Source organism: Macadamia integrifolia, chromosome 8 (genome assembly GCF_013358625.1).
Source record: "Macadamia integrifolia cultivar HAES 741 chromosome 8, SCU_Mint_v3, whole genome shotgun sequence".
Lineage (NCBI taxonomy): Eukaryota > Viridiplantae > Streptophyta > Magnoliopsida > Proteales > Proteaceae > Macadamia > Macadamia integrifolia.
Window position 1 is genome coordinate 16,685,370 of NC_056564.1, and position 13,254 is coordinate 16,698,623.

The 13,254-nt window shown below is 39.1% G+C and overlaps 1 protein-coding gene across 1 annotated transcript in view; it reads left to right on the top strand.

The window, feature by feature from the left end:
• The first annotated feature begins 428 nt into the window (after positions 1-428).
• The window catches only part of LOC122087430 (ecotropic viral integration site 5 protein homolog), a 20,722-nt gene continuing 7,896 nt past the window's right edge, over positions 429-13,254 (top strand). The window contains exons 1-14 of the mRNA XM_042656566.1: positions 429-778; positions 1,616-1,685; positions 1,809-2,441; positions 2,521-2,703; positions 2,829-2,942; positions 4,122-4,180; positions 4,452-4,518; positions 4,673-4,724; positions 4,818-4,910; positions 5,078-5,161; positions 5,275-5,672; positions 8,990-9,051; positions 11,556-11,625; positions 12,410-12,490. Of these exons, the coding sequence (XP_042512500.1) occupies positions 540-778; positions 1,616-1,685; positions 1,809-2,441; positions 2,521-2,703; positions 2,829-2,942; positions 4,122-4,180; positions 4,452-4,518; positions 4,673-4,724; positions 4,818-4,910; positions 5,078-5,161; positions 5,275-5,672; positions 8,990-9,051; positions 11,556-11,625; positions 12,410-12,490 (2,205 nt within the window). The 5' untranslated portion in view covers positions 429-539. The remainder of the gene's footprint in view (positions 779-1,615; positions 1,686-1,808; positions 2,442-2,520; positions 2,704-2,828; positions 2,943-4,121; positions 4,181-4,451; positions 4,519-4,672; positions 4,725-4,817; positions 4,911-5,077; positions 5,162-5,274; positions 5,673-8,989; positions 9,052-11,555; positions 11,626-12,409; positions 12,491-13,254) is intronic.

Consider the following 13,254-nt stretch of genomic DNA (forward strand, 5'->3'; position numbering starts at 1 on the left):
TGTGACGAGTTTAACAGCATCATAACACCATTGAAAATGATTCCAATCCAACAACTTTACATGAGCCATGATTCCTGATCCAATCTGATTTCACACTTGATCCGCTACACCGCTCCAGATTCGGTAAAGAAATTCCAATTATTCCTTAAGAAAAAAAGCCATTGACTGTAACTGTTACGTAGGCTATCGATCTATTTCTTAACCGAAGATTGATTCTAATCCAACGGTGGAAACATGTGATTCAAGCCTTGGATACATAATCCGAGGTGAATGAACACGTTGCGCCACTTAAGGAAGAAACTATGCATGTTCCAATTCCTCTTATTCAGATTCATGTGTCCATCTGTCCCTGACCTGGCATGTAAGCCGGACAAAGATTTGGGAGAACAAAGCAGAAAGGGATAGGGGAGGCGTGGTGGGTGAAGGAGAGTGGAGAAGAGAAGGAAACTCCACTAATCTCGTTTCCTGGGACTCCGTGCTACGATATCAGCACATGTATGTGAAAAGTGGGATATGCGTAAAGGTGAACTCGCCCGTGCATGTGCGTGCATCGGTGGTGGACTCGAGTCACGTTTAAACGTGGAATAAGACCAGGGAATGGAAGCGCGAGCAACGGATCGACGAAGCGAGTGAGGCCTGATCAGGCTGAGGAGCGCAAGATCTTCCTTATCTACAGACGAACTGAAAAATCGCAGTTCCGATCAAATCGATCGATCCATTCACCGAAGATGAAGGGGACGAAGAGCTTAAATCCTCTCATCACTTTCGAGCACAAGAGGTAATTAGAACTCAAAAATCTCTCTGCTCGCCTCCCCCAAACTCCGCATTTCTCTTTTTTTTTTTTTCAACGTCTCTATGCATCCACGCGTCCTTGAATCCCGAAATCTTCTCGATTTTCAGTCGAAAGATAAAAAATATCGTTATTTCTCTCTCTTTCGATCGATCGTTCGCATCCCGTTCGATGGAGATAAATTATGTCGGAGTAGTGTAAATGGTCGTAATGTGGTCCGTCATTTTTGGTCTCTTATCCATCCGGTTGATTGATTGACTGTGCTGAGGTTTCAACTCTTTGTGTCACGATGAGAGCATTGTTAGATAGATACTCGAATTTTTTGGTTGCTTTCTTGAGAATAATGCTTCTGTTAGAGGAGATGAATGCGGTTTTAGTCCATGGCGGAAGATTTTTACGGTCTTCTCTTTGATTTTTCTTTGAATTGCAATTTCTTTTTCGAGGTTTTAGGGTTTTGGATTATAACGTACGTAGTGGATCCTAATTCTGATATGATGTGCGAAATGGTTGTCTGATTTTTAATAATTGAGTTGCGCGGGGCCAATGCCGAGCGCTATGGATAGGCGGATTGTAATTTTCAGTGGAAGATGTTGTTATCCCTAGTGAGTAGGCGTCATTTGGACGACGAGTCCAGGTATTTTGTTTGAGCAACCTCATGGTCAGTATTATATGCTTTCTAGATTGTAAACTTTTGACGGATATTGTCCAGTGAATAATTTGCAACTCTATCGTCTTTCTCGATTTCATTTTGAGTTAATGATTCATATTGGAATTGCTTGAAATGTCTCCCAATTTTCGAAATTGAATGGGCTTTTCTGCAAACAGGGACGCCTATGGATTTGCAGTCAGACCTCAGCACTTGCAGAGATATCGAGAGTATGCTAATATCTACAAGGTACAAGCTACTTTTGACTTTCAGTCTGTTTTAGCTGGAGCAGCATAGTGAAAAAAAAAAAAAAAAAAAAAACAGACACAGGAACTGTCTCCCTTGTTTTTATTCATGCTTAAATGCTTTCAGGTAGAGGAAGAGGAGAGATCAGAAAGATGGAAAAACTTTCTAGAGAGGCAAGCAGAATCTGCTCAACCGCCTGCAAATGGCATATCTCTGCCTGCGAATGGCATATCTGAGGAGGGAGGGGATGCAGCTTCACATACTGAAGGAACTTTGCAGGAAGCAGATACTGCTCCGGAGAATGTGGGAGAAGCTGATTCAAGTGGCAGAAAATCTACCACTGAGGATTCAGTCGAAAATGGCCCAGAAAAGGAGGAGTCTCCTGCAGAAATTGAGACCAAACCCCACAAGGTTCAAATTTGGGCGCAGATTAGACCATCCCTTAGTTCCATTGAAGATATGATGAGTTTTCATCTTAAGAAGAAGAAAAATCTACAAAAGGATGAGCAAGGGGTGGGAAGAAAAAACCAGCTTTCACCGATTGAAGAGGCAAGACCCTCAAGAGGGGCATCAGAAGAGGACTCTGAGGATGAGTTCTATGATGTGGAAAGATCAGATCCAGTTCAAGATGTCTCCTCAATCGACAATGTCAACTCAAGTAGCGGTAGTGATGCAGTGTCTCCGGAACCTTTCTTTCCCTGGAAAGAAGAGCTGGAATGTCTAGTCCTTGGTGGAGTGCCAATGGCTTTAAGGGGAGAGGTACATAAGACATTTTCTGCTTGTTGAATCTTTTGAAGATGAAGTTATTATCTCAATAAGGCCTTATTTGTAACTACAGCTGTGGCAAGCCTTTGCGAGTGTGAAGGCGCGGCGGATGGATGGATATTACCAAGATCTGCTAGCTACAGAAGTCAATGCTCAGTCTGAGAAGGATATTCTTAGTTCTTCCCATAACTCTAAGAAGGGGTCAAATCCAGACCGTCGTTGTGCCAACGAAAAATGGAAAGGGCAGATTGAGAAGGTCATTTGATGCGTGTGCTTTGACTTAAAAGTTCAATTCTTTTCAGTTTGTGGGTGCTGCCTTGGTCTACATGGTAATGCCATCCAAGTTTCCCATCAATCTGATGTGTAAGTTTATCTTGGCAGGATTTGCCTCGGACTTTCCCTGGTCATCCTGCTTTGGATGAGGATGGTAGAAATGCTTTGAGACGTCTACTTACGGCATATGCTCGACATAACCCCTCTGTGGGCTACTGTCAGGTATTTTGGCTTGTAAAAGTTCTTATGCTTTATATCAATCTTGTAGTTTATCTACACAGAAAATTTGAGGATGCAGTCTCTGCAGTCAACATATATGGGGTTAGAGCCTCGTTACGCTAATGGATAGCACAATGTACATCTGGACTGGTTTTGCTAAATTTTAGCATTCTTTGTATTATTTTTAGTGACCTGATTAGCACAGCTTGTAAATGAGACTTCAAAATGTATTGATCTCAAGATGGCTAATGTTGTGTTGGAAACGTTTTTCTATTACCATCTTACATCTGGCTAATACTTGAGTTTTCTAAATCAACCACTATAGTCAAGGTTCTGATACTGGTAAACAAAAAATGCCAGGATGCACTTTTTGAATCACTTAATCATGAGTCTAGTATCCCACTGGCCAAGTGGCCATTGCATCACTTTTTTGAAAAGCTAAAGAGTTGTGTTGAGGGACCACTTTGTCATCTGGGGCTCACACTAAGGTACCACATGACAGATTAGTTGTGGCATCTGTTATTGTAATTATCTAGGAATGCTGGAGGAAATGCCAATATCTGATACTGGTTAATACATGTTTATCCTTGCTGAGGGACACTGTGAATCTTGAGTATTTGTCTAATGTAAAATACCAGGGATTGGTAACGAAGCATTTTGGTCAGAGCGATGGTTTGACAGTTGGTCACTTGCTCCTAGTATTGTGCTGCCTGTATATGTGTTAAGAAGATTGTGCAAACTTTAATGAAACCAAAATTCTGGTGAGACTACTTGGATAATGCCTTTTAAAAGGAAGCATATTTGACACCTTTTTGAGATCCATATGCTTATTTGAACAATTGTTGGCGATATTGATGGTGGATTGAAATACAATACCTGGGGTTGTTGGAGTTGCAGAACATTGTTTCTGGTTCTGGGGATTACTGAAACTGAAGAAGGCTATTTCTTAGTGACTAGGGAAGGATTTTAATTTTCTTTGTCTAAATATTTTTGTATTTAAGCATGTTGGAACATCTCAAAAGTTTTTCTTAGGTTTTTTATGTAATTGATTACTTTTTGGCTTTAAGGCTATACATGATATTTCCTCTTCTAAGTTCATTCTTCTATTTCATGGAAATAGCTTTGCAAGTGTGGTACTGATTAATGCATATGTTTTTTTTTTTGGATGTTATGCAAATGCAGGCCATGAATTTCTTTGCTGGTTTGTTGCTACTTCTTATGCCTGAGGAAAATGCTTTTTGGTAGGTTTCAAAGCTTATTTCTCATTATCCATTTTTCAAAAGAGGCATCTCCATTGAATTACTATGCAAGATTGGTTTGGGACTCTGCCAGGATAGTAGGATGATTATCATTCTATTGTTATAACAATCAGTATTATATTCATCAAGTGAATTTTGGAGAATTTATTTATATGGTTGGTCATCATAGTCTATCTGCAGGCAGGGTTGATATTGTATTTGTCAGTTGACCTTCGTTAAGTTATGAATGGTATGTTTCTGTAAAAATTTTCAGGACTCTGGTGGGTATAATCGATGACTATTTTGATGGGTATTACTCTGAGGAAATGATAGAATCTCAGGTAGATTTAATTTGCCTCTAATTGACTGGAGTTGTCTAGAATTTATTTATTTATTTATTTAATTTTTTGTGCTTGAGGAATTAGTGAACAACCATCTAATTGGGGCTGCATATGTTGGGTCTTTTAAAGATGGTTTTGTACTTTGTTTCTTCAGGTGGACCAACTTGTTTTTGAGGACCTAGTGCGCGAGAAGTTTCCCAAACTGGGTTTGTATATTGTGATTATCATCCCTTTCCAATAGTGTCAGCTATGTGTGGGAGGTCGACTGGTTTCTTACTTCAAATATGCTTCTGTTGCAGTAAATCATCTTGATTACCTGGGAGTGCAGGTGGCATGGGTTAGTGGACCCTGGTTCCTTTCCATTTTTGTGAACATGCTACCTTGGGAAAGTGGTCAGGTTCTAAATTTTGTTTAATATTGCAGTTCCATTTGAAAGTGCTTGAAGACTTTTCTGTTATGTGCCATTGTCATCTGTCTTCACACTCTCTTGTAAAATTGGTGATGGTTGTGTCTTTGTTCTAAGGAATAACTACATTATGATGGGTTTCTGTGATTGCAGTTCTTCGAGTCTGGGATGTGCTTTTGTATGAAGGAAATCGTGTTATGCTCTTTCGGACAGCTCTTGCACTGATGGATTTATATGGTACTGGGTAAATCAAACCTTGGTTCTGTGTTTGGTGTGCTGTATTTTTGGGAAAATTAAATGCATTTCACTATGGTGAATCTTGGAAATTAAATGCAATCAGTTACTTGTAGGTCCTGCGTTGGTTACAACCAAGGATGCTGGTGATGCTGTTACTTTGTTGCAGTCCCTTGCTGGCTCAACATTTGATAGTAGCCAGCTTGTCTTAACTGCTAGCATGGGTTACCAAACTGTAAATGAAGCTCTACTGCAGGAGTTGAGGGACAAACATCGACCCTCAGTAATAGCTGCTATGGAGGAACGATCCAAAGGTCTTAGTGCGTGGAGGAAAGATTCCAAGGGTCTTGCATCCAAGCTATACAGCTTCAAGCATGATCCTGGATCATTGATAAAAGAAACAAATGCAGCAGAGGGATTAGGTGATCTACAGACCAATGGTAATCTGGATGAAATGTTTGGCAGTTTAACAGAGGATGTAGAAGCAGATTCTCTTCCTGATCTTCAAGAACAGGTGCATACATCTTTTGTTATTTACAGATATCCATGCTCTCTTCCGTTTGCTTTTATTGGTGCTATATGTTGGGTTGGGTATTTATGTGTTTCTGTGATTTACTATATTGGCATATTCATGATTTGCTGGGGGCCGGGGTGATGGGAAGAGGATGGATAGGACTTCGTTAGTGTTTAATTTGGACTGCCTGCTAGCATATGCACAATAGTGGACTTGACAGCCTGGAAAATTTCCACCTTTTTTTTGGGGGGAGGGGTGGGATCAGCAATGAAATTGTATTACTGCAAATAGTATAGGGAGAAGGGGGGGGGCTACACAACTTTTCTTGACAGGCCCAAATTCAACTTCACTGGGTTTAGGGCGAGCAACTACTACTATTAGTCATCCGAGGGCACGGACTACAATGGTAACAAAGCTTAGAACTGTTCTACTTAAATTCACTAAAGCAATTCTAATATTCAAATATTCAATACACCATATGTAGAGTACAATAATTGAGAATTAGTTGCCCCCCTTATTGATTCCTAATTACATCAGGAATTGCTAAATATTAGAAAATTTTTATGCTACTAAAAACCAATTTTAAGACTGAGTTACTAATTTTAGACATAAACCATATTATTGGATTCCAATAAGAAATTTAGCAACTTCCATGACTGGTTCCCAAATGAAGAAAATTGGAGCTGAAATATAGCTTCCTATTGACTTAAAAATTCAAAAAATGAAGATTTTTCCACATCTTGAGACCCCTCCCTGTAAGTTGCACTTGAAATTGCATGATTTTGATACCATTATGATGGAAATAAACCATGCAATGATTCATTACTCAGAAAGAATTGTGGAGTGTGCTCAATTGGAGGAGATTTCACTTGTGCATAATTATGGTCTCTTAAAGAGGACTTGGAGCTTGCCACATCAAGAGACTATGGTCGGATACTTGTGCAATCAGATTTGAGCAATCTCCCTAATTGATTGAGGCTTAGTTATTCAAAACCATGGTGACTATAAAGAATTTTTTATCTCTTGCATCTTGTGAATTCGCTTATGTACTTCGATGGCAGGATCGGTAAATTAAGAGCAGGCATTTGTAGAAACACAATCCTAAAATGATGCAGAAGATAATGGAAAAACAAGAACAAACAATGCACACAGATTTACGAGATTCGGCAATATTGCCTACGTCCTCGGTGAGATGAGATCCTGCTTCACTATCAATTGAGAATAGGGTTACAACACTCGTCCCTCACACCTCTCAATATTGCTTGCATTACAGAGAAAGAAACCCTCGCTACAAATATATAGTGAAAAAATCGTAATCCGAAAAGTACAAACTAGCTAGTGGGACCACCGTCTTGCCTATCGAGGCGCCTGCACCAGTACTCCTTGGATTAAACTGTGACGGAATACAAGACATCATACACCAATAACATTTTGGTTTAAGGGTTTTCAGACCTCATCCATGCTTGGGGATAACATATGCTGACTGCTAGAATATGTATTTTTAAATTTATTGTTCTTTTTGTGACAATTTTTGGGCACATTGCAGTTATCAGGATAAAATAATTACACTCAAATCAATTATCAATGCATGCATGACTACCCTTGATTTGAATATGAATATTTCGTATTTAAAGTTTGTGATACTTCTGCAATAGGCATTTTCAAAAATAAGTATTGGAACAACATGCACCCTCTTACCAGAAAGCATCCCCCTCCCCTTGCTGCATCCATTTTCATTTTGTTTTGCAACCTCAATGTTTCTTTATATGGCAAGTTCTCTGCAATGTTGCTGAACATTGTTCAATTGCTACCTTTTCCAATTTGAAAAAATGAATAAAAATTTGTGTCGTTTCATCGGAGTAAGTGGTCACAGTGCAACGGTAAGGTTGCTTCATTGTGACCAAGTGGTCACAGGTTCGAGTCAGGAAACCACCTTGCCGCGAAGCGGGGATAAGTGATGCAGATAAGTCACTTAATGGGCTTATTTTCTTGCAAATAAGTCTTGGGTTGGGTTATGTATGTGTTGGGCCTTTGATCCCATGAGTTTCCTTTGTAATGGGCCACTTTAATGGGCCTAGAATATAGGTAGAAAGTAGTCTAAGAGTATAGCTCAATTGGAGCCCTACAAACCTAGCCACACCTCTCTTTCTCCAGCTCTGTAGTAGGTCTTTCTCTCTTCTATCGGGTTGGGTTTTGGGCTGGTTTTGCTCTTGTATTGGTATTGTATCCTTGGGGGTTTATTTGGTAGTCTTATTCCCTTGTTTCCTAGTCCTATTTCTGGTTATTATCAAGTTAGTTGTTGTGTCCTATTTGTCTTGTTTGGGGTTATAAACTGCTGGGGTAGTTTACTTGTAATCTACTCCTGCATTAGTAAGGCTGCATACACTATGACTCTCCCCAGACCCCACAGTGACGGGAGCCTCATGCACCGGGTACGCTCTTTTTTCATCGGAGTAACATCGAATTTAGACTACAAAGTCGAATGTCGGATCGACACCTAGAGGATACTACTTTGTTCTTAATAAGTGGGTTGCCTCATATTAGAGATTCATTTTGGGTTGTGCTGGAGGTATATTTCAATTTGGCACCCATGCTCTTCCTCCCGCTCTCCCGTGGTTTAGGCCTAATTGTGTTATAGTCTTATAGATGGGTATGTTTGTCATTGACCATTTCATAGAGCCATGTTGATTGAAAAATGTAATGAACATAAGAGGATTTGACAGTGCTGGAGGTTTTGGCTGTGAGGAAACATCATGTGTAGAGACAAATTGCATACAGTGGATAGTTGAATCTCCTAGATAGAAAAGCAAAGATGCCAAAAGATAAACCTGAAAAAGGGGATGAATACCAAGTCTAAATGACAAATATGTAGTTCCTACTCTTGCTTACTCTTGCTTTGTCTATGTTCTGCAACTTCTTTGTTAAGTCCATGGCTTCGTCGAGTACCTTGCACATTCCTTCTCCTCTCTCAGGTGTTTACTCTAGCTGGATCTTATTATATTACAAATCAGTTATACTGAATTAAAGGTTGGAGATGACGTGTTTAAGTAAGCTACTTTTTAGAATAATCCTTGCAGCATGAATGGTTGCTCAACATTGCAAAGGAAGTTGTTGTGTGTGTGTGTTTTGTATATGGATGTTTCACTATTTTGTTCAACTCAACTTTCGTTGGGAAGAGTTTTACTGCAGATTATGCTAGATGAAGGATTTAATGTAGTTTCCATTGTATACAATATACATGTTAATCAGTTGGCTGTTTTAAGCAATTTCCTCACAGATTCTGCTTTCTTTTAATTCTAGATACAATTCATGTGCAGGTGGTATGGTTAAAGGTTGAATTGTGCAGATTGCTTGAGGAGAAGAGATCTGCTATCCTGAGGTTGGTATTTTGATTTGGTTGGATATTTGTGCTAAAAGTATCTCCTTGCTAGCTAGAAATAGTGAATATATATATTTTTGGCACTGAAGGAGGATTTTTTTAAAAGCAAGAATATAAAGGGAAACAAAACAGAAGAAACGGACCTCCAAGCCACAACCAACGTAGGCAATGGCTATCTGCATTTTTTTGGAGCGCATCAAAGTATTACGTAGGTAGTGCTTGGTCAAACTAATTTAAGTATTTCAGCATATGATTATATGAATAAGCTTAGATTATTAAGGAAAATATTAGATTGTGCATATGAATAAGCTTAGATTATCAAAGGAGAATATCATAACACTATCCTTGCACCTTACTACCCCCTTGAGGCACTACTGCAGCCTAGTGGAATTAAGCAATTGTCCTATCTTTGCTCTACCTTGCCCTCTGTCTTTGGAGAATAACCTCCACTCCTCTCCTGGGTTTTCATCCATTTTTCTTAGCATCCCAACTTTTGTTATAAATCATTATTCAATAGTCATTAGTCTGGTTGGATGAACTCATCTATGTATCTAATTAGGCCTCCATCTCCACTTGAATCTCATTCTCACCTCCAATCTTCTGAAAAAAATAGTTGCATAACCAGTCTCCCAGAAAATGAATCTCGATTATGCTGGAAGTTTCATGTCCATTTCTTCTTTAGGAACACTGACGTTGGATGTCCCTCTCCTTTGAGCTCACCTGTTAATCATTCTTATTAATCCTGCCTGACATTAGAACATACTAAACTTGATGATTTGAAAGAAAATGAACTTATGGCGGCTTGGGATTCTCTGCCACCTTTTGGTACTCTTCTCAGCTTTACGCTCTGCTCACCTTTGACACCTTTGATCTTACCACAGATATTCGTTACGCTTTTTAATCTGTAACTCAAAAGGGCCCTTACTAGCTTCTTTGAGGTCCCATGATCACCATTGATCCCTAGTGATGGCAAGCAATGTGACAGCATGCGGCTGATTGGTCCACTGACCTCTAATAAAGTAGCAGTCTGAATAACTAATATTTTCAGATACTGTGATGCGATCCTGGGTAGTGGGTTCCAAAACCTTGAAATTTAGTTCGCTATGGGCCCACAACTGACAAATAACTCAAATTGAATGAGTAGTGGCAGTTTCATAATTATTCAGGGCTGTTTGGGACCACTTTGGATAACACAATTTGAACAATTACGAATTCCACTAAATAAAAATAGCTACAGGGAAACCCGTTTACTCAAAAACAGTTACCAATTACTAAGGTTCGGTTTTGATCTAAAGGGGGGAGGCTTCTGAGTTTTGGTTTGATTGCTGGGGCTCATCCGTTGCTTGTTCGCTTATGGAGTTTCTTCTTTTCTTCGCTCCAGAGTTTTCTGTTTGGAAGCAGGCAGCAGGGCTTGCAACACCGGATACATGAAATTGGGATCTCTCTCGCATGCAAATTTTTATATTGGGAAACCCTCGACACTTCTCAAACAGAATCTTCCGTTTTCCTTTCTAAAGGAGATCATACCCATTTGATTTGAGCTTCTTGACATCTTCAGGGAACAGATAAAAGGAATGTGAACACAACTTCGAGTAAAGGTCTTTCAAAGCAACCACCCCATCTCAAATCCTCGCAATAACTCACTCTATCTACTCCATTTTCTACATCATATCTGTTCCAATGAAGAAACATGGGTGTGAGCCACTACGGATGTCTTCGACAGAGCCCCTAGTAAACACTATATGATATTAAAAAAAAAAAAAAAGAAGGTAAATTTGTGCTTACTGCTAATATTTGGTTTTCTGGTTTACATTTACCATTGGAAGCAAGATTGTAATTATTAAAACAAGGGAATTAACAAAGCTAAAACAAAGATGCTTATATTATCAAAAAAATAAGGGGAAAAGAATGCTCCTTGGTAACGTGGACCCTGTGCCAGTGTGGGGGCCAATGAGGGGCGCACATGGGCATCAAAGTTGATGCTTTTTTTTTTTCCACAGTGGTCGGGGTGTCATTTCACCACCCTCTGTTTCTGGGCACAGGGGCCGCACGACCAGGGAGCGTTCTTTCTCCCAAAAAATAAAGATGCATTTGGATCACTTAGACAGCCAGAGTTGGAGGTTTCTTTTACAGTGTAGTGATTCAATCAGTTCATCTATCTTTACCATGCTTCTTTGCAATGAGAATTTCAATGTACTTAGTCTTCTTGAAACATCTATCATCTGTAATGTCCTACAATGGCTTTTCATGTAGGATGAGTTTGAGCGAGCAACCTGGAATCCTCATCCTTTACGTCTGAATCATTTGGTGTATCCATATGGAAGGTTGCTTGAACCGCGGTTTTAGACTCTTAAGGGATGAATGATGTTCAAAATATGTCCTAGTGGCAATGATTCTGAGAACAACTTCCCCAATAATAATTTGATATAATTCTCTTGTGGCATGATATTTCTTTCGTATTATCACAAAAAACTGAAGTTCAACATGGATCCTGATCTTTGCAGAGCTGAAGAATTGGAGACAGCACTCATGGAGATGGTTAAACAGGATAACCGCCGGCAATTAAGTGCAAGGGTACATCTGAAGCATGTTTAGACAAAATAATTGTTTGTTTCAATGTTCTATGTTTCAATTTAGTGGTCATCATAGTTGTCAAGGTGAAAAAAGAAAAGCTTAGTTGGTATGACCAAGGAGTGAGGTCACCTTATTTTGGTGAATGTGGCGCTTGCCCAGGTGGGCAAGGCGTCGTCTTATGTGCCTTGGTGAGCTTTTGACCTATGCCGTGGCACCATGTTAAAGCCGCGTGTACTGTCTTGCTTAGATCCTCAAATGCAGCATGATTTCAAATCAATTTTTTGTCTGATTGTAAGCTTGTCTTGCTTTGAATGTCTATGTACACTTCATTAGGATTTTCCAACATGTTTTGGCCATCTTTAGCTCCATATATTTTTCTTTCCCATTGGCTTTACAAGTGCACTATTATACTATTTCTTGAAAATAAATTTAATGTATTGAGTTGTCCAGAACTGGCTGGCCAATGGCCATGAAGGTGTCATACAAGTGCCTACCAATGCTTCAACATATTTTAAGCAAAAAAATTACTTGCACACATGGTAATCCATGCATGTGCACGTGCCCAGAAAATCAAATAAGAACACTCTTATTTGAAAGCCACCTAACAAGCTATATGTGCAAAAACAGATATTCTAAGGCTGAATGCTTCTATTCTAGGAAGTTCTTGTTTATTATTTTATCTCTACCTCCCCCTCCCCACTTCTTGCTAGAAAATCTATTTACGTGAAGAATTAACCTATCTTTTCTGCTTAAAAGATCAGAGGATCTCTTTTCTGCTTTACAGGTTGAGCAGTTGGAGCAAGAGGTAGCTGAACTGCAGCAGGCCCTTGCGGATAAGCAGGAACAAGAACGTGCAATGCTTCAGGTTTTGATGCTTCCTTGTATCTTCTGTCTCTTTCTGTTGGATGTTACATAATTGCAACGAATGCATCTCCTGTGGTATTCGTTCAGGAAACTTGTAGCTATGCAGGAGATTGCATATGACCATAGTTGTCATGGCGCCAAGGCGAACCAAGGCGCTGGAGGGATGTCTAAGCGCTTAGGCGAGAAGGCGCCCGCCTTACGGCGAATACGGCGCCAAAAAAGACGTTACTATTTTTTTAATATATCTATAATATCTAGTACAACTGTATAACAATGATATACTTAATTTTAAATTGCTTGTAAAAAATCAAGCATTTAAGTTATATCAAAATACAAGAAGCACGACTTTAAGCAACATCAAGGGAAAAAAGTACACACTTTAAGCAATATCAAGAGACAAGAATCAACATTCAACATGAAATTCATATCAATGCAAATTGCAAAGTGATATATTTTCTAACATGAGAATACACAACAAAAAATAAAAAAATTATTCATAAAAAAAAAGCTATAAATTAAACAAAAGGCATAAGTGCATAACAACATATAATTCCTAATGAAATATTATAAATAATATAATATTTAACTATTTAAGTATGTAGTTAGATATACTTACCTCTATGATGCCCAAAACGAGATCCACAAAGTCCATCATAGACCATGAGTCCATGAATCATGATATTTTAATGTTTAACCCCTGTCAATCAATACATATAAGTTAGTGATACTAAAACACTAAGCAACAAGAGAAAACCTTGTTCCTTA